Source organism: Salvia splendens, chromosome 22, assembly GCF_004379255.2.
Source record: "Salvia splendens isolate huo1 chromosome 22, SspV2, whole genome shotgun sequence".
NCBI classification, from domain to species: Eukaryota; Viridiplantae; Streptophyta; class Magnoliopsida; order Lamiales; family Lamiaceae; genus Salvia; species Salvia splendens.
Window position 1 is genome coordinate 11857238 of NC_056053.1, and position 24662 is coordinate 11881899.

Below are 24662 nucleotides of genomic sequence, written 5' to 3' on the forward strand. Positions count from 1 at the left end.
ATATGCACGCACTAGACATATACATACAGAATATGTGCTGCACACACACATTATACACAAAATATACATGAATTGAAAATACACATATACACATACTGCACATGTTATGCAAAAAATACAAGCACTTCAATCACACATACACGCACTACACAACACACATTATACACGAAATACACACAATACTCACATTATATACAAAGTGTAAACACAATGCACGTGTTATGCAAAATATTACAAAAAACTACACACACTATCGCACATATTATAAGTTACACACACTATATACAAAGTATGCATATTATACACACACTCTATAAACCAAATACACACTAGACATTATACAAAAGATACAGTCAACTACACACACTATACACCAAATATACATGTACCACTTACACAACTTATAAACAAAGTACATGCGCTATATAAGCACAAAATATCATGTGCTACACACACGATACAAAAATTAAATAGTACACACACTATACCTAAAATACACTCTACACACATACATGAAATAAATGCACTGCAAATACACAGACGTACTACACAAAACACACGCCAAACACATAATACACAAAATAAACATGTACACAAAATATATAGGCAGGACACACAAACACACTTCTGTATAAACACACACTATACACACACTGTACAAACATTCACAAAGCAAACAAACTAAAGACACTATACACAAAGTATACACACAATACGCACAATATACACAATGCACAAAGTACACATTACACACTATACAAATACACACACTTTACACATACCTTACACAAAATACCTACGCTATAAACAAAATATACACTTCACACACTACACATACACAACATACAGTGCACAACTGCACTACACAAACATTATACACAAAACATATATACAATATATACACACCACACTCACTATACAAATAGACACTTTAAAAAATATATAAACACTGCATTACACAAACATTATACATAAAATATATATATAATATATACACACCGCACTCACTATACAAACACAACACTTAAAAAAAATATACACAGAAAGTACACACTACACAATATACACAAAATACACTTATTACACATACACTGCACACACATTCAAAACATACATACATTGGAAACACACTTACATACGCAACCGCACTTCATACTAACAACACACAACACAAAATATATACTATAGACAAAATATATGTACTCCAAACAAACAGGACAAGGTATATGCTTTGTAAACACAAAATACAAGAAAATACATACACCGCACACACATATATACAAAATACATGCACTTCATATACATGCACCACACAAAACACACAACACACACATTATACACAAAATACACACTATGCTCACATAATATACAAAGTGTAACACACTGCATACTGATACAGAAGATACGCATACTTAGTCCGTGTTAGTTAGGATTTGATTAGATATTATTTATTAATTTGCTTCTTTAATTAGTTAGTTGTTAGCAGATTTGAATTTTGAATTAAGTTGTTGCAAATTTCTCTCATTTTGTAAGTCTATATATTGACGCTTTTAAGTGGTGAAAAGGATCTTTTGGAGAGATCAGAATTTAGATGGCGTAGCCGTGGCCTCCTTCGTGAGGATTATTTCTTATTCCAGTTTGATTAGTTAAATTGAGTTCCTTCCCTTTTTCGTTTATCTTCTTGTTCATTAGTTTCGAGCCTTTACTCCTAACACATACATTGCACATAATATACACGCTATACACATACAATAGACAAAATATATATACAAAATACACACAATACATTCCAATCAAATATACTAATTAAACTATACACAAACCACACACATTAGGAACAAAATACATAAACTTCACATACTACACACTAAACAAAAATTCACATTACACACACTATACACACAATACATATCAATTATACACAAACCTAATACACTAATCAAAGTATACCCAAAACACACCCACACTATGCACAATAAACAGACAAAATACACATACTTCACACAATACACACAAAATATATATAATATACACACCGCACACACTATACAAACACCTACACTACACACAAAAAATGCACATGTAGGGAAATTGCACACTGTATTTGTATTACACAAAAAATACACACATATACATAAAATATATGTACTACAAATACACATAAACGCACTACACAGAACACACACCACACACATTATATACAAAATACACGCTAAAAAAATATACACACAAGACATACGACACACATTGTATAAACACACTCTATACAAAAGTATAAACACAAAATACACATTACACTTACTACACAATATACACACTGTATACTTGCTACACACTATATACAAAATACGCACACTTTACACACATCTTTGACAAAAAAACCCACACTATACACAAAATATACACATTTCACACACTGCAAACACTATAGACACAGTGTACATGTGTACTGCACACAATATACACTAAACCCAAACACACTAATCAAACTATACAAAAAATACACACCACACATACTTCACACTACACCCACTATACAAAAAATACACAGACACACACAAAATATACACAATATAGACAAATATACATGTAAAAAAATAGACACATAACACATACTATACAAAAAATACAAACGAAATACATTGCACATAAAACACACGCTATACACAAAATATAATAAACACACACTTCACATATTATTATATACTTAAACACAAAACACACATACATTGCAACCAAACATACTAACCAAACTATAAACAATAAACAATATACACAAACTATGCAAAAAAATTACCCACTTTACACACCCTATAAACACACAATACCTAGCAACTATACACAAACCAAACATACTAATCAAACTATACACAAAAATCACACTTTACATACACACACTATAAACACACTACACACTACACATCACACACACTATATATAAAATACGTAAATTACACACACTATAAACCAAATATACGCTATATACACAAAATACACGCACTAAACCTACACAAAAAAATACACACTACACACACAATATACAAAATAGAAAGTGTAACACACTTCACACATTATGCAAAAAACACACATAGCTACACACACTGTACATATTACAAAAAATACACACTATACACAAAATATACTTGAACTGAAAATATACACATAGCATACATTATAAACAAACTATACACAAAATACATGCACTCGACACACACTATAAAAAATACACGCTCTCTGCACATATTTTCTCGAATGGAGAGTAGTCTTAGGGCAACTCTAGCTTCTCCAGGCTTGCCTTCTTCTCCATCTCTCGTGCATGATTCAAAAAAGCATAAGAACTATTTTAGTGGAAGAACTAGAAGAAATATTATCACCTACATAATTCGCAGAATTATCAACAAAGACGATGTTAAAAACAAAAGTAATAACTATGCATTCACTTGCCACAACAACTTCCTTTAACTTAATAAGACTTTGGATAATGCTTGAGATATCACAGACAGATAATTACCTTTTCAACCAAGCAAGGAAGAAAGATGGTTGCCTCACAGCCCTCATTTTTGAACAGATCTAGAAGCTCGGGAAGAAATTCAAGTACCTTAGCAAAATTACAGAAGGTCAAGTGTCAAGAAATGATCCAGATAGTTTAAATATGATAAATAAGAATTATCAACACATATATATTCACCGGCTGTAACATCTCTAGAGAGCTAGATATTGGAGAATCAATAACAATTTGTATGCAATTCCACGGGCTGTATTGTAATTTAGCAATTCTACAAACAATCTGAATGTGGTATCACTCCTTTCTTTTTCAAACAACAAGTGTCTTGAGAATACTCATCAAATATGGTATCACTCATTTCTTTTTCAAAAATACCATTAAATGAAAATTTCAAGTTACACAATCAAAACTAGAATTTATGTTGAAATAACCTTCTGCCAGATCTCAATGCCATCAACTTGCTTTTGAAGTCAGCACTTAAGAGCCTCCGATCAGATCCTCTCAAAGTATTTCATGACATCATTCTGTTTGAGGAAGTAAGCAAAGTCACATACTATAACATCTATAAGAATGAAACATATCATCAGATGTAAAAAAATTAATAAGCCACACAGATGCCAAAATAAGTCAACATTGATGGTCTGACACCATTTACCCAAACCCAAAAGTTGACAAAAGTTCTAAAAATTTGTATGAAGGCCTACCCACAAAATTAATAAAGGAATCTTAAAAGAGAACAGAAACCTCAAGATCTTGAATTTGAATCTGGAAACAATAATCCTTTCTCTATCAACCAACAAGAGTAACACTAAGTTAATAATCTACTTTGTTTACATAAAAGATACAGCATTGTTTGCAGCTTGCAGTTACCAAAATATTTGCACCTTGTTGCCCTAAAAAATAAATTTGTACCAACCTTGAATCCTTCAGGTTAGTGTTGATGTCTTGAGCAGACAAGATGTACTCTTGCCCGTATCCCTTGTTAGGTACAACTCTCTAAATAAACAGGACATCAATTAACAAATATATTATGGTTAAGAAGAAAGATATTAACAACAGAAAACAAACTGAGAGTGCATTTCTTCTTCCATGCCCAGATTTGCGGTCGCCATGACCATTTATTCTGTCTTTAGGCTGCTTTTAAACGCGATGCTTGACAAAACAGATCTACCTTGAAAAGCTTCATGTCTTCAGACGTTAGCAAATAATAGCTTAAGCAGAACCTTGTATATCTCTCAAATTTTTGATACCTATTAGGGGAGAGAATAAGATAGGTCTAGCGCCATCTAGCAGGTAAAAGAGTTGGCAAACCTCAATGAAGATAAAAATTTTGGATATTCATACCGTTTCTTGTCCACAAACACTCAATATTTCATTAAAGCATGCAGCCGATTTACGAACATCTACTGATTTATCCTGGATAGGTAACCAAGATATTTCTTGAGACATAAAGTTGACACAAACACCTACCTACAAAATAACAACTTTGCATAATGAGATACCGCCATAGCAAATGCAGTGGGTTTGAGTAGTTGTATTACATCAGGAAACTCAGACAAACTAGGAAGCTTTCTTGATAGCCAATCAAAAAAATCCTTGCGCTCTTCTGCGCCTACTTTGGCGTATGTGAGAACTGCTGTAATATATGGTAGCTGAAGACAGCAACAAACGATGAGGTCAACGATACTCAAAGCTGTAATATATGGTAGCTGAAGAAAGCAACAAACGATGATGTCAACGATACTCAAAGCAGGAGTTCGAAAAACACTATTTTCCTAATCTGACTACAGACCATTTTATTGGGATGAGCAACACCAAGCCAAGTATCTAAGGTGCTCAATGTACTCTCATGCATATGCTTTTTGTTGTAGCCAAGGCATTTCAAGACATCTGAAAGAATGCCCTGCATGAGCCACATTCATGTAAATCAAGCCTTCACAAGAGCTATGTACATGACATAAGAGTTTTCAGTATTGGGAATTAAAGGTACAATTATTTTCTTTGAGGAATTCGGGAGTTTCTAAATGATCCCAAGTATTTATAATATTATGATTGTAAATCAGTTAGTTGAAAAAAAACGACTCATAATAAACCTGTAACTAATAGTATAAGAATTCGGGAGTACCTTGCTTGACTTCTCAACTGGCCAGTCCACCCGGCAGAATACGTTTGTTCGCCTCTTCCAGAATTTTGGTTACACTTTCAATAGATTCCAAGCAGACTTTGACAGAAAAATAAATTCAGATTGACAGCATGCCCTCTTAAATCATTCACAGATTTGATGATTAACAAACATATCTTCACGTGGGGCTGATCCTTTCACTGATATCTTCACGTGGAAGACCATCCATGCCACCAGTCACCGCAGATGATGTAGACTTAGTTGGAGCTACAGATGCCTGCAAAGAGTGATATTTGTAAATTTGAATTGAAGAACAAACATATCAGGGAAAAAATGACAGTTTTACACCAAAAGAATTTACCTCGTACAGGAACTTTTCATACTCGGTGTCAACAAGAGTACTTAGTAAAGAAGTTTTAACCTCAGATAGAATATCCCTGGACCAACAAAATTATGAAGGACAAGTTTAACTGTAGCATTTCTAGTTGCAGCTGCACTAGATTGATTGTAATCCGACGTCCCTGCAAAAGTCACTATATTGATTGTAATCCGACGTCTCTGCAAAAGTCAATTAAATCCTGGAATAAAATTATCACGCATGTTTAAACCTAGTCATAAACTAAGTCAGAAAGTAATGAGAGAATAAGTTTTGAGCACCTTCAGCTTAATATGAGAAGTAACAAAGTCGTCCACTACAGATACCATCAGGATAGGCTTTTCTCTAAGAACCTTTGGATTCTTCCACTCCTTCATAATTTTATACAAACGTGTTTCCCAATATGAAAAATTTACCTTCACAAAATTCAACCTAGTTCATCATTTGTTCCTCATTGACCAGTTCGAAAAATAGGTCAGTTCTGAAAAACTAACTGTCCTAACCAAATTGCTCCACAACATTGCGATGTTGGCACACCAATACAGATATCAAGGCCTGAATCCCCAATCTGAGATTTTAGATTATTTTTCAAATGACCCTCTCAAAAGTAAAATCAGGACCCACAGCTTCACTAAAAGTGGAAAGACACTTCATGGCTTGAGCACGAGTCTTTATGTCAGCTACTCTTCCTGTAATACCTATCAAGTAAAAACTATCATATGTACGAAGTAACCAAAAGATTGTTAATTTTAACTCAATGAACATTAGAGAAAAATATGAGCATTTGCGTTTCAGAACTACAGGTAAGAGTTACAACTGTGAGAAATGACTAAGCCAATCAAAGAAATGCTAATGAATTTTCAAGGTACTGATTGCACCAAACTATAGAAGTTTTTGACCTAAAGGCAAAGCACAACACACTTTTTAGGAAACTTGATACTGTCGCAGCAATGTGGGTGACAAATATCAAAAACTTGTTGTTGGACCTGCTCAACAGACCATGCTTAGGTTAAGGTCAGTAGTCCAAGTTGGAGAAAGAATTACTAAGGCAGAACAATATACTAAAGTTGCTAAATCTATAAAATATTTAAGGTCAGTAGTCCAAGTTGGAGAAAGAATTACTAAGGCAGAACAATATACTAAAGTTTTTGACCTAAGGCAGAACAATATACTGAAACCACACATAGAAAAACTAACAATTTCTTCAACAGGAGCATATTAACTAACCAGAAAATATTTACTCAAGAAAAACAGAAGAATGATAAAATTATATTGAAAAATGATCATCAATGAAATGATCAAAAGAGTTATTTTTCTACGTAGACATTATCATTAGAGCTAGATAAAATTGTTTCCATTCGTAACAAATTTCTATGATGCAGGATATTGTGTCCAAAATATCAGTTGAGAGACAAACATGCAATCATTGTTTTCAGTAATCTGCAATTCATATGTTTGAGGGAGAATTACACCCAAAAAAGTGGGATACAATGAACCCACGATGCAAAACCATAACTTAAGGGGAAAAACACAAACAAATACGACCTAAATATGCAATTGCCGCAAATAAGGTCAAACAGTAATTTGAACCCTAACCTTCAAGCCGCTCTTTCAACGCAACACCTCTTAGAGTAATCGTCTCTACTTGAATAAGGGATCCTAATCTGCTCTAAATCTCTTCCAAACTCATTTCAGTTGGCTGTAAAGAAAACTGTGTTAGTTAGTAAAAAATATCTATCGTGGGTGTCCCTAATAATGTATTCAGCATACAACAGGTAAGAGGGATAAAAAAACAGCAGCTGGCTAAAAAAGAGAAGTGCATACAACAAGAAAAACGGGAGAGTCAACAGTGGTTAACCATATTTTATGTGAAGTAGCTAGACGTCTAGAATACGTGCTCATAATGTGTCTCCTTAACCCTTGTGTAATAGTAACATTTTACATTTTACTTACCACTGCAATAGTAGGCTTCTTTCCACTAAGCATGAGCATGTCGATGATCATATTCGTACGGCAAATGATGTATTCCAATTATTCCATAATCCTCGGCGAAAATAAGAGAAATTTGTCATAAAGAATACTAGTAATCAACGATGTTATGGATGGCGCATGACGGCCAACCCAAAAACCGCCACAGGGATATGGCAGTCGATAAAATATTATGAATATACATAATTATCAATTCAAAAAATTAGAAAATAATAAATAAAATATAAACTGAAATATATCTGCTACTTAAACAATAGTGTCATAATGTAATATATATCCTATTAAAGAAATCAAAATGTCATAAGCAATTATATAATATGTCTAATAACATATCTGCTATTAAAGAAGCATAATATCATAAGCAATTATATAATATGCCTAATACTTAAAGTCTTGGTTCAATAATCAAAATACAAAACCGTCATCATAATAATAACAATAATTATTATTATTATTTTCTGTTTTTATTATAATTTAGTAATAAGTAATTATGAAAATTTTAATGAAAATTTGAAATTATGAATTATATTATACTACATTAAAATAATAATGACTATAATTATTATTATTAGTATTATTATATTATTTCTTATTATTACGTACTTGTACTAACTTCATATGAAAATTCAATCAAATTATTAAATTTATCCATTTTAATAATAAAAAATATTATAACAATTATTAATATGTTTTTAATAAATAATTCATTAAGGAAATCTTAAAATAATTTAATATTATTGATTATATTAAAATGATTATTTTATTTATTAATAAAATTTTAATTATCATTACATCATTCAGCTAAGGCGGGGGCGGCAGGGAAACTAGGGCATTGGGGTGGTGCCATTGACATAGGGTGTTTTTGAGGGACGAAACTGTTTGGGCTGAGGTTTTGGTTAATTGAGGCTGCCCAATCAAAATGGATGTATATAGGCCAAGGCACCGCCATGGCACCTCACTCATGACGGAAAATGGCGGTCGCCATAAAATAGTTCTGTAGCCAATCAAAAAAACCCTTGCGCCCTACTGCGCCTACTTTAGTGTCTGTGAGAACAACCGTAATATATGGTAGCTGAAGACAACAACAAACGATGGGGTCACTCAAAGCAGGAGTTCGAAAAACACTATTTTCCAAATAGACTACAGACCATTTTATCAGAATGAGCAACACCAAGCCAATTATCTAAGGTGCACAATGCACACTCACGCATATGCCTTCTGAAAGAATGCCCTGCATGAGCCACATTCATGTAAATGATCAATCAAGCCTTGTGATCAAGAAAAACCTGGATTGAGTTGTGGACTTTTGGTCAAGGAAACCATAACATACGTTCTTTAATATTCGACAAACTTCTGAAAAATCTCCATGAGCAATCTTTTTTGTTGATGTAAGTTCGGTTAGTTCAGCAACAGCCTCTTTCCTCTCACACCATTTTGAAACTTTTTGAAAATAAAATACAAAAAAGTATGAATAAAAGGCTACATTAAATAATTTTTTTGAATATTTGTTATAAGTAAATGACAAAGATAGGCCACTTACCACCCCTTCCCAAAATCCAGACTTCTCCAAAGGCTTCAATATATCAACTGGATCGACAAGGTCGTCATACTCGGATATCTCCTAAGGTTCTGATAGGGAATATATCTTAGACTCGTAAAAGACAGCCATAAATTAAAGTCACGAAGGTAAAACCACGCGAAGGTATAATAGCAATATCAACAGCAAGACAATATCAATTTATTATAGCTTAAGATAGTTTGGACTTGGGTCAGACACAGTGTTGCACATAAAATTGCAGTTCACAGAAAACCTATAACTGGTCTAGGCTAAGGGGTGGACAGATTCTGCAAACGTAAGAGACGGCATTGAATTGCCTCGTTCCTAGGCTACGTGGTGACTTGATAACATTGTCCAGAAACATTGTTCAAATGCCAAACAAGTACTTCAGAATACACATCCCACAGCCTTAGAAACAACTTCTAGTTCGAGCTCCTTGTTCTAGACCTGACGAATGAAAAATGCAACATATAATGATCTCGATCATAAGAAAATTTATTTTATACAAGTTGCTGAGTACGTCAAATAACAAGTATAGCAGAGAAGATCAGCATATACACCAGTTGCATAAGCATAAATTATTGAAACACTAGACCAGAAGAACATAGTTGTCAATAACATTCTTACCAGAAGAACACTATGCAAATACTCTCAAACACTGCCGTCAGAGTGATCATCAAACTATGCAACATAACATTCTTACAAAAGGAAAGATTCACAACATCAATATAATAAGAACACTATATTATTAAAAGAAAAAAAAAACAAGATAAAATAGATCAAGATATAATATCTTTGTAATCTTGATCAAACATTTAACAACCAAATCAGAGAACTTCTGGTTTCTGATTGCAAGAGACTCATTTGAAGCTGGAGATGGCCATCTTGATGGATCCAGAAGTCTTAACAAATTTATAAGCACAGCAAATGATGTACGTTCTGCGTTATAATGCACGTGCAATCCGGCCACACATCGGCAATTATATTCACAACGAGAGGAGAAAAACTAGCCATGCTTGCCTCATAAGTTTATAGTGATAGTTACCAGAATCATTAACATAAGAACATTCAAAGCTCACAAAAGTTGACTTCCATCATCCATCTGCGGACCTCTATTATCCAAAAGCCATAGCAACAGTTCCGTGATGAGACTACAAGAGTACTCTCCTTAACTGCATAATCAAGCCTCTTGTTCTGAAAAGCCTGCAACAAAAGCAATAACAACTCCAAACCTCAATTAACACCCAAACAATTAAAATCATGACATGACCTTCAATTTTAGGCATCATTAGTTAAAAGGTCAGACTACTTACCTACATCATAGTATTCAGGACATATTTACAAGATCTTGAAGCCAAAATTCTTCACAACCTGCTAGGAATGATAACAATTGTGAGGATCTCATGGAAACAATGCCGAAGAGGTATGTCAAAAATAGCAGAACAATTGTCTCTATTCCAATTCCAAATAGAAAAGGAAGTAATTGCAATGCATAAAGATGACACTTGTACAATTTATACATCAACGATCAGCCCCTGGACTGAAAATTTATACATCAGAACAATTGTCTCTATTCATGATCTCTTCTCTGTTTCAGATTATAGTCAAATCATAGTAGTACTTCTCAATGAGCTCATTCAACAATAATGAGGACAAATTAGCTACGTAGAAAATTTACCTCGTTGTCATAACTCCTCGAGAAGATTGAACCACACCTGAGAGTATAATGACAAAGGTTAAAACATATTCCTATAAAAAACATCAAATATACCTATAATTCAGTTACCATTATATAACAAAATCAGAAGCCAAACCTGAGTTTGGAAGAGCATAAGGATCCCCTGTTGACCCCCAATCATTTCAGATACTTCTTTTGTCTGACATCATCCAGATTTTTCTGGAGGCTTTTCCAAAGGTCTCATGCCAACCATCTAAAAACATAGATGTCAAAACAGCTAAATTTGGAAATTTAAAAATAATGAGACGTAGATGGAAAATCTTGAAATAATTACCTTGGAAATAGCCGCCAAAGCTGAGAAAGCTGCATTCCTCACATCAGGTGTTCCATCATTAAGGGCCTGATAATCCATGCAGATCAATCGAGAGAATACAAAGAGTCGCTGATGACCCATCATAATAAAACGATAAATTACACAATTTGAATGGTAGCTATACACAAAAAGTAGTTCATGCTTTTTGCAACAATGTACATATAGCTAAGCCAAATCTAGAAGTGAGATATAAAGTCATTTACAACGGAGCTACTGAATTCAAACAATATGATTCTGAGATATATTATAGATTCAACAATCAATATCAAGTGCGAACGAAATAATTAGGTTAAAAAAATCCAAAAATAAATATGCATGGTTGAGAGAACACATTAAGCTACTAACTAACCTCCATGCATAAGGGAACATATTCCTCGTGAACCTTAAGTATGGTCGCTCTGTTACTGTTTCAATACAGAATGTAACACAGCTCAACGTCATCGATCTTACAAGACGAACTTTGTTTTTCACTTCCACCTTCATAGCTGCAAGAAAACTAATAATCAGTAAACCTGGAGAAAGAATTCTCTCATTACGAACCATAATAAATACCACGTCTTCTTTCTTTCCTCGAGTAACCATGCATTTAATCTATTGGTTCAACAATAGGTCAGCCGAATTAGGTGATTTTGTGGTAATTTCAGAACATATTTCCAACTATGTAACTGAAACTACTAGAAAATACATTCATATCTTATGCAACTTATGACCGGTAATTACAGTGCCCGAGAACACTTCATTTAGATAGCATGTGATCAATAATGCAGCACAAGGAGGCGTGTACATCTTGATGTCAATGATTGAGGAAAATAAATGAAAATTTGTGAATATGCAATTACTTAAAATGTCCAAAATAATAAAAGTCAACCTAGAACACACTGCAATGATAGAAGACAATAAAAAATTAAAAAACGGGAAAGTGCTGGAGAAAAGGCTAGAAAGCAAACAAGAGACTACTTCTAAGCACAAGGAAATGATATTATGCAGAGGTTAAACAACAGTTCAGAAATGAAATAAAGGAAAATCATGCCTTCAACAGTGTCATTTACACTCAAGCATCTGGACTTAGGCATTGCCTGAAGAGTTTGGGTAAGGGCCTCAGTTGAAGTAGGTTTCTTCTCCTACAATTTCTCCTGCACATCGTCAGCAAAAATCAAGCTCATGTTAAGCAATAATCAAAACTCACAGATGCATTTACAAGTTCAAGAGTGACTGGACTGAGATTATATCTTATTAACTCTAAGGGCTTTTGGATGTCGGCTCTATTCCAATTACCACTAGAAAAGGAAATAATCGCAAAACCTAAATATGTCGCAAAACCTAAATATTACAGTTGTACAATTTACACATCAACGATAATCCCCTGGAATGAAAGAGTCAAATAACTACTCAAAACACATCTACTATTATTTTATGGGGCATTGTAATTTGCAAATTAATATAACACAATACTGGACTAACCAATAGTAGAGGCAATAAGAAGCGACATCTTGCCTAAAAATGGGTTCTCAGATCCATAGCAAAGTTGCCCAATGCTTGAATAGCTTCAACTGCAACAGCAATGTTTTTTTTTCTTCCTTTTTATCCTTTTCTTTATGAAGGGTTCTCGGATCCCTACCAAGGATGCCCTTTTCTTTTCCTTTTTTATTTCTTTTTTTTCCTTTATTTCTTTTTTTTTTTCCTTTTTTTTCTTTATTTTCCCACAGTAATAATGTTTACATAGGTGATAACCTGCAAAATTCAAAAATGTTGAGCAGGCAACATCAATTACTTGGTCACTATATTTACACCAACAATATATATTCTGCACAAAATTAAGAAAAACCTGGATTAAGTTGTGGACTTGTGTTCAAGGAAACCATAGCATACCTTCTTTAATGTTCGACAAAGTTCTGAAAAATCACCAGGAGCAAGGACAGCACAAAGATCGTGAACTGTGCTGATAAGTCAATAACCTTGTGCAGCCTGTCAATTTAAAAAACCAAGAAAGACCTGCCAAGAACAGTTCACTGTTTAGACTTTAGAGAGATAGTCCGAAAGCTTTTAACAAACTCAGCATGAAAAAAAGTTGTCACCTTTTCCTTTTGAAGATCTTGAAGCTGGGCATTAAACTCTATCTAATTTTTTCATGGATAGATTGGCCTCATCAACTGTGATATTCGCAACCTGGACACTAGTTCCAGCAATCTCCGCAGATATGTTCTGTATTTGAGATTGAACATCAGAATACTCTTTTATCTTCCCATCCTTTTGTTTCCATAGTTTATCCAGTGCAGGAGCTATACCTTGAAGCTGTTCCTTGTTCGTTCCTGACGTCTTGTCAGGCTGCAACAAAGTACCAAAACCAAACATTATAAAATTTACTAATTGAGATACTCTTTAGCAAGAACAATTTTACACTTATGCCACTAGCTTGAAATGATTACCGCATTACTATAACATCTAGAGCTTTAAGAAAATGTCATTATCGAACACCATGAGGTCCATCACTTACAATTCCGACAAAATTCTTTTCTCCAAAATCTGATAATAGATTGGTGAGTTCAACTCTAGCATCTGCCAGTGTCTGAAGAAGGTGGGCTCTAGATTTCAATGTCAGGTCAACTTTTCTCTTGTACACATCCAAGCACTCCTGATCCAATTGAAGAAGAATTTTGTCCCGCTCTTCGTAATTTTCACAAACTTTATCCAAAATTTGCTGCAGGAAAAAAGATTCATTTCTGTGACAGAATGCAACAACTCGAGGGAAACTGAAACACTCAGCAAAGATCCCAAATTAGCCTTTAATGAGGAATTACCTGCAGTTGCTGCAGCAAAGATCCGCAAGTGGTTTGCTTCATATCCATTCTACTAGTTCAGAGGAAACTGTAAAAAAAGATGAATCATGAATTCCACATCATACCCCATAGACAGTGCTATCTGGCATGACTTACATCAGCAATAATTTCAGGAGAAGGAGAAGAAGCATATGGAATCACGGACAAAAACTCATAAAAGGACTAAGCTCTCCATATAATCAAAGATTTCATACATAACTATATCGAAGGCTACTGAACAGCCTAAAGAAATCATGAACATTTAAGATCATAGAATGTAGTTTCAAAGTTACCCGTTAGGCCCCAAGATACCAATCAATTTCGTCCCATTTGTATGTCAGAAGATAAAAGAAAATGATTATAAATTTCATGATCTCTTCTCTGTTTCAGATTATAGTCAAATCATAGTAGTACTTCGCAATGAGCTCATTCCACAATAATGAGGACAAATTTGCTACGTAGAAAATTTACCTCATAGTCAAAACTGCTCTAGAAGGTTGAACAACACCTGAGAGTATAATGACAAAGGTTAAAACATATTCCTATAAAAAAACATCAAATATACCTATAATTCAGTTACCCATTATATAACAAAATCAGAAGCCAAACCTGAGTTTGGAAGAGCATAAGGATCCCCCGTCGACCCCCAATCATTTCAGATACTTCTTTTGTCTGACATCATCCAGATTTTTCTGGAGACTTTTCCAAAGGTGTCATGCCAACCATCTAAAAACATAGATGTCAAAACAGCTAAATTTGGAAATTAAAAAATAATGAGACGTAGATGGAAAATCTTGAAATAATTACCTTGGAAATAGCCGCCAAAGCTGAGAAAGCTGCATTCCTCACATCAGGTGTTCCATCATTAAGGGCCTGATAATCCATGCAGATCAATCTAGAGAATACAAAGAGTTGCTGATGACCCATCATAATAAAACGATAAATTACACAATTTGAATGGTAGCTCAACACAAAAAGTAGTTCATGCTTTTTGCAACTATGTACATATAGCTAAGCCAAATCTAGAAGTGAGATATAATGTTATTTACAACGGAGCTACTGAATTCAAACAATATGATTCTGAGATATATTATAGATTCAACAATCAATATCAAGTGCGAAAGAAATAATTGGTTAAAAAATCCAAAAATAAATATGCATGGTTGAGAGAACACATTAAGCTACTAACTAACCTCCATGCATATGGGAACATATTCCTCGTGAACCTTAAGTTTGGTCGCTCTGTTACTGTTTCAATACAGAATGTAACACAGCTCAACGTCATCGATCTTACAAGACGAACTTTGTTTTTCACTTCCACCTTCATAGCTGCAAGAAAACTAATAATCAGTAAACCTGGAGAAAGAATTCTCTCATTACGAACCATAATAAATACCACATCTTCTTTCGTTCCTCGAGTAACCATGCATTTAATCTATTGGTTCAAACAATAGGTCAGCCGAATTAGGTGATTTTGTGGTAATTTCAGAACATATTTCCAACTATGTAACTGAAACTACTAGAAAATACATTCATATCTTATGCAACTTATGACCGGTAATTCCAGTGCCCGAGAACACTTCATTTAGATATCATGTGATCAATAATGCATCACAGGGAGGCGTGTACATCTTGATGTCAATGATTGAGGCAAATAAATGAAAATTTGTGAATATGCAATTACTTAAAATGTCCAAAACAATAAAAGTCAACCTAGAACACACTGCAATGATAGAAGACAATAAAATATTAAAAAACGGGAAAGTGCTGGAGAAAAGGCTAGAAAGCAAACAAGATACTACTTCTAAGCACAAGGAAATGATATTATGCAGAGGTTAAACAACAGTTCAGAAGTGAAATAAAGGAAAATCATGCCTTCAACAGTGTCATTTACACTCAAGCATCTGGACTTAGGCATTGCCTGAAGAGTTTGGGTAAGGGCCTCAGTTGAAGTAGGTTTCTTCTCCTACAATTTCTCCTGCACATCGTCAGCAAAAATCAAGCTCATGTTAAGCAATAATCAAAACTCACAGATGCATTTACAAGTTCAAGAGTGACTGGACTGAGATTATATCTTATTAACTCTAAGGGCTTTTGGATGTCGGCTCTATTCCAATTACCACTAGAAAAGGAAATAATCGCAAAACCTAAATATGTCGCAAAACCTAAATATTACAGTTGTACAATTTACACATCAACGATAATCCCCTGGAATGAAAAAGTCAAATAACTACTCAAAACACATCTACTATTATTTTATGGGGCATTGTAATTTGCAAATTAATATAACACAATACTGGACTAACCAATAGTAGAGGCAATAAGAAGCGACATCTTGCCGAAAAATGGGTTCTCAGATCCATAGCAAAGTTGCCCAATGCTTGAATAGCTTCAACTGCAACAGCAATGTTTTTTTTTCTTCCTTTTTTTCCTTTTCTTTATGAAGGGTTCTCGGATCCCTACCAAGGATGGCCTTTTTTTTCCTTTTTTATTTCTTTTTTTTCCTTTATTTCTTTTTTTTCCCTTTTTTTTCTTTATTTTCCCACAGTAATAATGTTTACATCGGTGATAACCTGCAAAATTCAAAAATGTTGAGCAGGCAACATCAATTACTTGGTCACTATATTTACACCAACAATATATATTCTGCATAAAATTAAGAAAAACCTGGATTAAGTTGTGGACTTGTGTTCAAGGAAACCATAGCATACCTTCTTTAATGTTCGACAAAGTTCTGAAAAATCACCAGGAGCAAGGACAGCACAAAGATCGTGAACTGTGCTGATAAGTCAATAACCTTGTGCAGCCTGTCAATTTGAAAAACCAAGAAAGACCTGCCAAGAACAGTTCACTGTTTAGACTTTAGAGAGATAGTCCGAAAGCTTTTAACAAACTCAGCATGAAAAAAAGTAGTCACCTTTTCCTTTTGAAGATCTTGAAGCTGGGCATTAAACTCTATCTAATTTTTTCATGGATAGATTGGCCTCATCAACTGTGATATTCTCAACCTGGACACTAGTTCCAGCAATCTCCGCAGATATGTTCTGTATTTGAGATTGAACATCAGAATACTCTTTTATCTTCCCATCCTTTTGTTTCCATAGTTTATCCAGTGCAGGAGCTATACCTAGACGCTGTTCCTTGTTCGTTCCTGACGTCTTGTCAGGCTGCAACAAAGTACCGAAACCAAACATTATAAAATTTACTAATTGAGATACTCTTTAGCAAGAACAATTTTACACTTATGCCACTAGCTTGAAATGATTACCGCATTACTATAACATCTAGAGCTTTAAGAAAATGTCATTATCGAACACCATGAGGTCCATCACTTACAATTCCGACATAATTCTTTTCTCCAAAAACTGATAATAGATTGGTGAGTTCAACTCTAGCATCTGCCAGTGTCTGAAGAAGGTGGGCTCTAGATTTCAATGTCAGGTCAACTTTTCTCTTGTACACATCCAAGCACTCCTGATCCAATTGAAGAAGAATTTTGTCCCGCTCTTCGTAATTTTCACAAACTTTATCCAAAATTTGCTGCAGGAAAAAAGATTCATTTCTGTGACAGAATGCAACAACTCGAGGGAAACTGAAACACTCAGCAATGATCCCAAATTAGCCTTTAATGAGGAATTACCTGCAGTTGCTGCAGCAAAGATCCGCAAGTGGTTTGCTTCATATCCATTCTACTAGTTCAGAGGAAACTGTAAAAAAAGATGAATCATGAATTCCACATCATACCCCATAGACAGTGCTATCTGGCATGACTTACATCAGCAATAATTTCAGGAGAAGGAGAAGAAGCATATGGAATCACGGACAAAAACTCATAAAAGGACTAAGCTCTCCATATAATCAAAGATTTCATACATAACTATATCGAAGGCTACTGAACAGCCTAAAGAAATCATGAACATTTAAGATCATAGAATGTAGTTTCAAAGTTACCCGTTAGGCCCCAAGATACCAATCAATTTCGTCCCATTTGTATGTCAGAAGATAAAAGAAAATGATTATAAATTTCATGATCTCTTCTCTGTTTCAGATTATAGTCAAATCATAGTAGTACTTCGCAATGAGCTCATTCCACAATAATGAGGACGAATTTGCTACGTAGAAAATTTACCTCATAGTCAAAACTGCTCTAGAAGCTTGAACAACACCTGAGAGTATAATGACAAAGGTTAAAACATATTCCTATAAAAAAACATCAAATATACCTATAATTCAGTTACCCATTATATAACAAAATCAGAAGCCAAACCTGAGTTTGGAAGAGCATAAGGATCCCCCGTCGACCCCCAATCATTTCAGATACTTCTTTTGTCTGACATCATCCAGATTTTTCTGGAGACTTTTCCAAAGGTCTCATGCCAACCATCTAAAAACATAGATGTCAAAACAGCTAAATTTGGAAATTAAAAAATAATGAGACGTAGATGGAAAATCTTGAAATAATTACCTTGGAAATAGCCGCCAAAGCTGAGAAAGCTGCATTCCTCACATCAGGTGTTCCATCGTTAAGGGCCTGATAATCCATGCAGATCAATCTAGAGAATACAAAGAGTTGCTGATGACCCATCATAATAAAACGATAAATTACACAATTTGAATGGTAGCTCAATACAAAAAGTAGTTCATGCTTTTTGCAACTATGTACATATAGCTAAGCCAAATCTAGAAGTGAGATATAATGTTATATACAACGGAGCTACTGAATTCAAACAATATGATTCTGAGATATATTATAGATTCAACTATCAATATCAAGTGCGAAAGAAATAATTGGTTAAAAAATCCAAACATAAATATGCATGGTTGAGAGAACACATTAAGCTACTAACTAACCTCCATGCATATGGGAACATATTCCTCGTGAACCTTAAGTATGGTCGCTCTGTTACTGTTTCAATACAGAATGTAACACAGCTCAACGTTATCGATCTTACAAGACGAACTTCGTTTTTCACTTCCACCTTCATAGCTGCAAGAAAACTAATAATCAGTAAACCTGGAGAAAGAATTCTCTCATTACGAACCATAATAAATACCACATCTTCTTTCGTTCCTCGAGTAACCATGCATTTAATCAATTGGTTCAAACAATAGGTCAGCCGAATTAGGTGATTTTGTGGTAATTTCAGAACATATTTCCAACTATGTAACTGAAACTACTAGAAAATACATTCATATCTTATGCAACTTATGACCGGTAATTCCAGTGCCCGAGAACACTTCATTTAGATAGCATGTGATCAATAATGCATCACAAGGAGGCGTGTACATCTTGATGTCAATGATTGAGGCAAATAAATGAAAATTTGTGAATATGCAATTACTTAAAATGTCCAAAATAATAAAAGTCAACCTAGAACACACTGCAATGATAGAAGACAATAAAAAATTAAAAAACGGGAAAGTGCTGGAGAAAAGGCTAGAAAGCAAACAAGATACTACTTCTAAGCACAAGGAAATGATATTATGCAGAGGTTAAACAACAGTTCAGAAATGAAATAAAGGAAAATCATGCCTTCAACAGTGTCATTTACACTCAAGCATCTGGACTTAGGCATTGCCTGAAGAGTATGGGTAAGGGCCTCAGTTGAAGTAGGTTTCTTCTTCTACAATTTCTCCTGCACATCGTCAGCAAAAATCAAGCTCATGTTAAGCAATAATCAAAACTCACAGATGCATTTACAAGTTCAAGAGTGACTGGACTGAGATTATATCTTATTAACTCTAAGGGCTTTTGGATGTCGGCTCTATTCCAATTACCACTAGAAAAGGAAATAATCGCAAAACCTAAATATGTCGCAAAACCTAAATATTACAGTTGTACAATTTACACATCAACGATAATCCCCTGGAATGAAAAAGTCAAATAACTACTCAAAACACATCTACTATTATTTTATGGGGCATTGTAATTTGCAAATTAATATAACACAATACTGGACTAACCAATAGTAGAGGCAATAAGAAGCGACATCTTGCCGAAAAATGGGTTCTCAGATCCATAGCAAAGTTGCCCAATGCTTGAATAGCTTCAACTGCAACAGCAATGTTTTTTTTTCTTCCTTTTTTTCCTTTTCTTTATGAAGGGTTCTCGGATCCCTACCAAGGATGCCCTTTTTTTTTCCTTTTTTATTTCTTTTTTTTCCTTTATTTATTTTTTTTTCCTTTTTTTTCTTTATTTTCCCACAGTAATAATGTTTACATCGGTGATAACCTGCAAAATTCAAAAATGTTGAGCAGGCAACATCAATTACTTGGTCACTATATTTACACCAACAATATATATTCTGCATAAAATTAAGAAAAACCTGGATTAAGTTGTGGACTTGTGTTCAAGGAAACCATAGCATACCTTCTTTAATGTTCGACAAAGTTCTGAAAAATCACCAGGAGCAAGGACAGCACAAAGATCGTGAACTATGATGATAAGTCAATAACCTTGTGCAGCCTGTCAATTTAAAAAACCAAGAAAGACCTGCCAAGAACAGTTCACTGTTTAGACTTTAGAGAGATAGTCCGAAAGCTTTTAACAAACTCAGCATGAAAAAAAGTTGTCACCTTTTCCTTTTGAAGATCTTGAAGCTGGGCATTAAACTCTATCTAATTTTTTCATGGATAGATTGGCCTCATCAACTGTGATATTCGCAACCTGGACACTAGTTCCAGCAATCTCCGCAGATATGTTCTGTATTTGAGATTGAACATCAGAATACTCTTTTATCTTCCCATCCTTTTGTTTCCATAGTTTATCCAGTGCAGGAGCTATACCTTGAAGCTGTTCCTTGTTCGTTCCTGACGTCTTGTCAGGCTGCAACAAAGTACCAAAACCAAACATTATAAAATTTACTAATTGAGATACTCTTTAGCAAGAACAATTTTACACTTATGCCACTAGCTTGAAATGATTACCGTATTACTATAACATCTAGAGCTTTAAGAAAATGTCATTATCGAACACCATGAGGTCCATCACTTACAATTCCGACAAAATTCTTTTCTCCAAAATCTGATAATAGATTGGTGAGTTCAACTCTAGCATCTGCCAGTGTCTGAAGAAGGTGGGCTCTAGATTTCAATGTCAGGTCAACTTTTCTCTTGTACACATCCAAGCACTCCTGATCCAATTGAAGAAGAATTTTGTCCCGCACTTCGTAATTTTCACAAACTTTATCCCAAATTTGCTGCAGGAAAAAAGATTCATTTCTGTGACAGAATGCAACAACTCGAGGGAAACTGAAACACTCAGCAAAGATCCCAAATTAGCCTTTAATGAGGAATTACCTGCAGTTGCTGCAGCAAAGATCCACAAGTGGTTTGCTTCATATCCATTCTACTAGTTCAGAGGAAACTGTAAAAAAAGATGAATCATGAATTCCACATCATACCCCATAGACAGTGCTATCTGGCATAACTTACATCAGCAATAATTTCAGGAGAAGGAGAAGAAGCATATGGAATCACGGACAAAAACTCATAAAAGGACTAAGCTCTCCATATAATCAAAGATTTCATACATAACTATATCGAAGGCTACTGAACAGCATGAACATTTAAGATCATAGAATGTAGTTTCAAAGTTACCCGTTAGGCCCCAAGATACCAATCAATTTCGTCCCATTTGTATGTCAGAAGATAAAAGAAAATGATTATAAATTTCATGATCTCTTCTCTGTTTCAGATTATAGTCAAATCATAGTAGTACTTCGCAATGAGCTCATTCCACAATAATGAGGACAAATTTGCTACGTAGAAAATTTACCTCATAGTCAAAACTGCTCTAGAAGGTTGAACAACACCTGAGAGTATAATGACAAAGGTTAAAACATATTCCTATAAAAAAACATCAAATATACCTATAATTCAGTTACCCATTATATAACAAAATCAGAAGCCAAACCTGAGTTTGGAAGAGCATAAGGATCCCCCGTCGACCCCCAATCATTTCAGATACTTCTTTTGTCTGACATCATCCAGATTTTTCTGGAGACTTTTCCAAAGGTCTCATGCCAACCATCTAAAAACATAGATGTCAAAACAGCTAAATTTGGAAATTAAAAAATAATGAGACGTAGATGGAAAATCTTGAAATAATTACCTTGGAAATAGCCGCCAAAGCTGAGAAAGCTGCATTCCTCACATCAGGTGTTCCATCGTTAAGGGCCTGATAATCCATGCAGATCAATCTAGAGAATACAAAGAGTTGCTGATGACCCATCATAATAAAACGATAAATTACACAATTTGAATGGTAGCTCAACACAAAAAGTAGTTCATGCTTTTTGAAACTATGTACATATAGCTAAGCCAAATCTAGAAGTGAGATATAATGTTATATACAACGGAGCTACTGTATTCAAACAATATGATTCTGAGATATATTATAGATTCAACTATCAATATCAAGTGCGAACGAAATAATTGGTTAAAAAATCCAAAAATAAATATGCATGGTTGAGAGAACACATTAAGCTACTAACTAACCTCCATGCATATGGGAACATATTCCTCGTGAACCTTAAGTATGGTCGCTCTGTTACTGTTTCAATACAGAATGTAACACAGCTCAACGTCATCGATCTTACAAGACGAACTTTGTTTTTCACTTCCACCTTCATAGCTGCAAGAAAACTAATAATCAGTAAACCTGGAGAAAGAATTCTCTCATTACGAACCATAATAAATACCACATCTTCTTTCGTTCCTCGAGTAACCATGCATTTAATCTATTGGTTCAAACAATAGGTCAGCCGAATTAGGTGATTTTGTGGTAATTTCAGAACATATTTCCAACTATGTAACTGAAACTACTAGAAAATACATTCATATCTTATGCAACTTATGACCGGTAATTCCAGTGCCCGAGAACACTTCATTTAGATAGCATGTGATCAATAATGCATCACAAGGAGGCGTGTACATCTTGATGTCAATGATTGAGGCAAATAAATGAAAATTTGTGAATATGCAATTACTTAAAATGTCCAAAATAATAAAAGTCAACCTAGAACACAGTGCAATGATAGAAGACAATAAAAAATTAAAAAACGGGAAAGTGCTGGAGAAAAGGCTAGAAAGCAAACAAGATACTACTTCTAAGCACAAGGAAATGATATTATGCAGAGGTTAAACAACAGTTCAGAAATGAAATAAAGGAAAATCATGCCTTCAACAGTGTCATTTACACTCAAGCATCTGGACTTAGGCATTGCCTGAAGAGTTTGGGTAAGGGCCTCAGTTGAAGTAGGTTTCTTCTCCTACAATTTCTCCTGCACATCGTCAGCAAAAATCAAGCTCATGTTAAGCAATAATCAAAACTCACAGATGCATTTACAAGTTCAAGAGTGACTGGACTGAGATTATATCTTATTAACTCTAAGGGCTTTTGGATGTCGGCTCTATTCCAATTACCACTAGAAAAGGAAATAATCGCAAAACCTAAATATGTCGCAAAACCTAAATATTACAGTTGTACAATTTACACATCAACGATAATCCCCTGGAATGAAAAAGTCAAATAACTACTCAAAACACATCTACTATTATTTTATGGGGCATTGTAATTTGCAAATTAATATAACACAATACTGGACTAACCAATAGTAGAGGCAATAAGAAGCGACATCTTGCCTAAAAATGGGTTCTCAGATCCATAGCAAAGTTGCCCAATGCTTGAATAGCTTCAACTGCAACAGCAATGTTTTTTTTTCTTCCTTTTTATCCTTTTCTTTATGAAGGGTTCTCGGATCCCTACCAAGGATGCCCTTTTCTTTTCCTTTTTCATTTCTTTTTTTTCCTTTATTTCTTTTTTTTTCCTTTTTTTTCTTTATTTTCCCACAGTAATAATGTTTACATCGGTGATAACCTGCAAAATTCAAAAATGTTGAGCAGGCAACATCAATTACTTGGTCACTATATTTACACCAACAATATATATTCTGCACAAAATTAAGAAAAACCTGGATTAAGTTGTGGACTTGTGTTCAAGGAAACCATAGCATACCTTCTTTAATGTTCGACAAAGTTCTGAAAAATCACCAGGAGCAAGGACAGCACAAAGATCGTGAACTGTGCTGATAAGTCAATAACCTTGTGCAGCCTGTCAATTTAAAAAACCAAGAAAGACCTGCCAAGAACAGTTCACTGTTTAGACTTTAGAGAGATAGTCCGAAAGCTTTTAACAAACTCAGCATGAAAAAAAGTTGTCACCTTTTCCTTTTGAAGATCTTG

At 34.4% G+C, this 24662-nt stretch overlaps 1 protein-coding gene and 5 long non-coding RNA genes across 24 annotated transcripts; all 6 read right to left on the minus strand.

The window, feature by feature from the left end:
* Positions 1-3129: 3129 nt before the first annotated feature.
* LOC121787274 lies at positions 3130-8476 on the minus strand. 11 transcript variants are annotated; one of them, XR_006047318.1, is made up of 13 exons: positions 7957-8476; positions 7600-7702; positions 6507-6701; positions 6285-6419; positions 5989-6185; positions 5631-5904; positions 5298-5408; positions 5047-5157; positions 4850-4975; positions 4677-4755; positions 4422-4501; positions 3937-4029; positions 3130-3598 (listed from the first exon to the last, which is right to left on the minus strand). It is a non-coding gene; the product is annotated as an uncharacterized LOC121787274 (long non-coding RNA). The 11 variants fall into 11 exon arrangements; XR_006047321.1 differs by having other exon boundaries at positions 4422-4755; XR_006047322.1 differs by having other exon boundaries at positions 4574-4975.
* Positions 8477-9169: 693 nt separating this feature from the next.
* Positions 9170-12086, minus strand: LOC121787275. 3 transcript variants are annotated; one of them, XR_006047327.1, is made up of 8 exons: positions 11951-12086; positions 11563-11628; positions 11365-11481; positions 11229-11265; positions 10864-10921; positions 10178-10753; positions 9533-9621; positions 9170-9432 (listed from the first exon to the last, which is right to left on the minus strand). It is a non-coding gene; the product is annotated as an uncharacterized LOC121787275 (long non-coding RNA). The 3 variants fall into 3 exon arrangements; XR_006047326.1 differs by having other exon boundaries at positions 9170-9223; positions 9323-9432; positions 9533-10753; XR_006047325.1 differs by having other exon boundaries at positions 9533-10753.
* A 539-nt stretch (positions 12087-12625) lies between these two features.
* LOC121787276 lies at positions 12626-14459 on the minus strand. Of its 2 annotated transcripts, none has more exons than XR_006047328.1 (6): positions 14400-14459; positions 13887-13926; positions 13677-13803; positions 13471-13593; positions 13063-13332; positions 12626-12734 (listed from the first exon to the last, which is right to left on the minus strand). It is a non-coding gene; the product is annotated as an uncharacterized LOC121787276 (long non-coding RNA). The 2 variants fall into 2 exon arrangements; XR_006047329.1 differs by lacking the exon at positions 14400-14459 and adding an exon at positions 14096-14193 and having other exon boundaries at positions 12632-12734.
* Positions 14460-16286: 1827 nt separating this feature from the next.
* On the minus strand, positions 16287-19410 carry LOC121787271. 4 transcript variants are annotated; one of them, XR_006047309.1, is made up of 11 exons: positions 19269-19404; positions 18883-18970; positions 18685-18801; positions 18547-18583; positions 18058-18124; positions 17754-17957; positions 17545-17584; positions 17335-17461; positions 17129-17251; positions 16724-16990; positions 16293-16395 (listed from the first exon to the last, which is right to left on the minus strand). It is a non-coding gene; the product is annotated as an uncharacterized LOC121787271 (long non-coding RNA). The 4 variants fall into 4 exon arrangements; XR_006047307.1 differs by having other exon boundaries at positions 16287-16395; positions 17335-17584; XR_006047310.1 differs by having other exon boundaries at positions 17335-17584; positions 18883-18948; positions 19269-19410.
* A 534-nt stretch (positions 19411-19944) lies between these two features.
* On the minus strand, positions 19945-21510 carry LOC121787277. Of its 2 annotated transcripts, none has more exons than XR_006047330.1 (6): positions 21345-21391; positions 21204-21243; positions 20994-21120; positions 20788-20910; positions 20382-20649; positions 19945-20053 (listed from the first exon to the last, which is right to left on the minus strand). It is a non-coding gene; the product is annotated as an uncharacterized LOC121787277 (long non-coding RNA). The 2 variants fall into 2 exon arrangements; XR_006047331.1 differs by lacking the exon at positions 21345-21391 and adding an exon at positions 21413-21510 and having other exon boundaries at positions 19951-20053.
* An 884-nt stretch (positions 21511-22394) lies between these two features.
* LOC121787270 (protein MOR1-like) lies at positions 22395-24660 on the minus strand. Of its 2 annotated transcripts, none has more exons than XM_042185955.1 (7): positions 24642-24660; positions 24436-24558; positions 24063-24297; positions 23599-23701; positions 22917-23052; positions 22531-22618; positions 22395-22449 (listed from the first exon to the last, which is right to left on the minus strand). In XM_042185955.1, exons 4-7 carry the CDS (start codon positions 23639-23641, stop codon positions 22402-22404), a joined length of 315 nt encoding a protein of 104 aa, XP_042041889.1. In that variant the 5' UTR covers positions 23642-23701; positions 24063-24297; positions 24436-24558; positions 24642-24660; the 3' UTR covers positions 22395-22401. The 2 variants fall into 2 exon arrangements, with proteins under 2 accessions (XP_042041889.1, XP_042041888.1); XM_042185954.1 differs by having other exon boundaries at positions 24030-24297.
* Between the last annotated feature and the right edge of the window lie 2 nt (positions 24661-24662).

What these genes read in the sequence shown, in the direction of transcription:
- LOC121787270 (XM_042185955.1), bottom strand. Translation starts at nt 23,641, where the DNA reads ATGCCTAAGTCCAGATGCTTGAGTGTAAATGACACTGTTGAAG. An exon ending in TGTAAATGACACTGTTGAAG is followed by an intron (nt 23,053 to 23,598) that starts GCATGATTTTCC and finishes GTTTTCTTGCAG; the next exon opens with CTATGAAGGTGGAAGTGAAA. An exon ending in CTTTGGCGGCTATTTCCAAG is followed by an intron (nt 22,450 to 22,530) that starts GTAATTATTTCA and finishes CTATGTTTTTAG; the next exon opens with ATGGTTGGCATGAGACCTTT.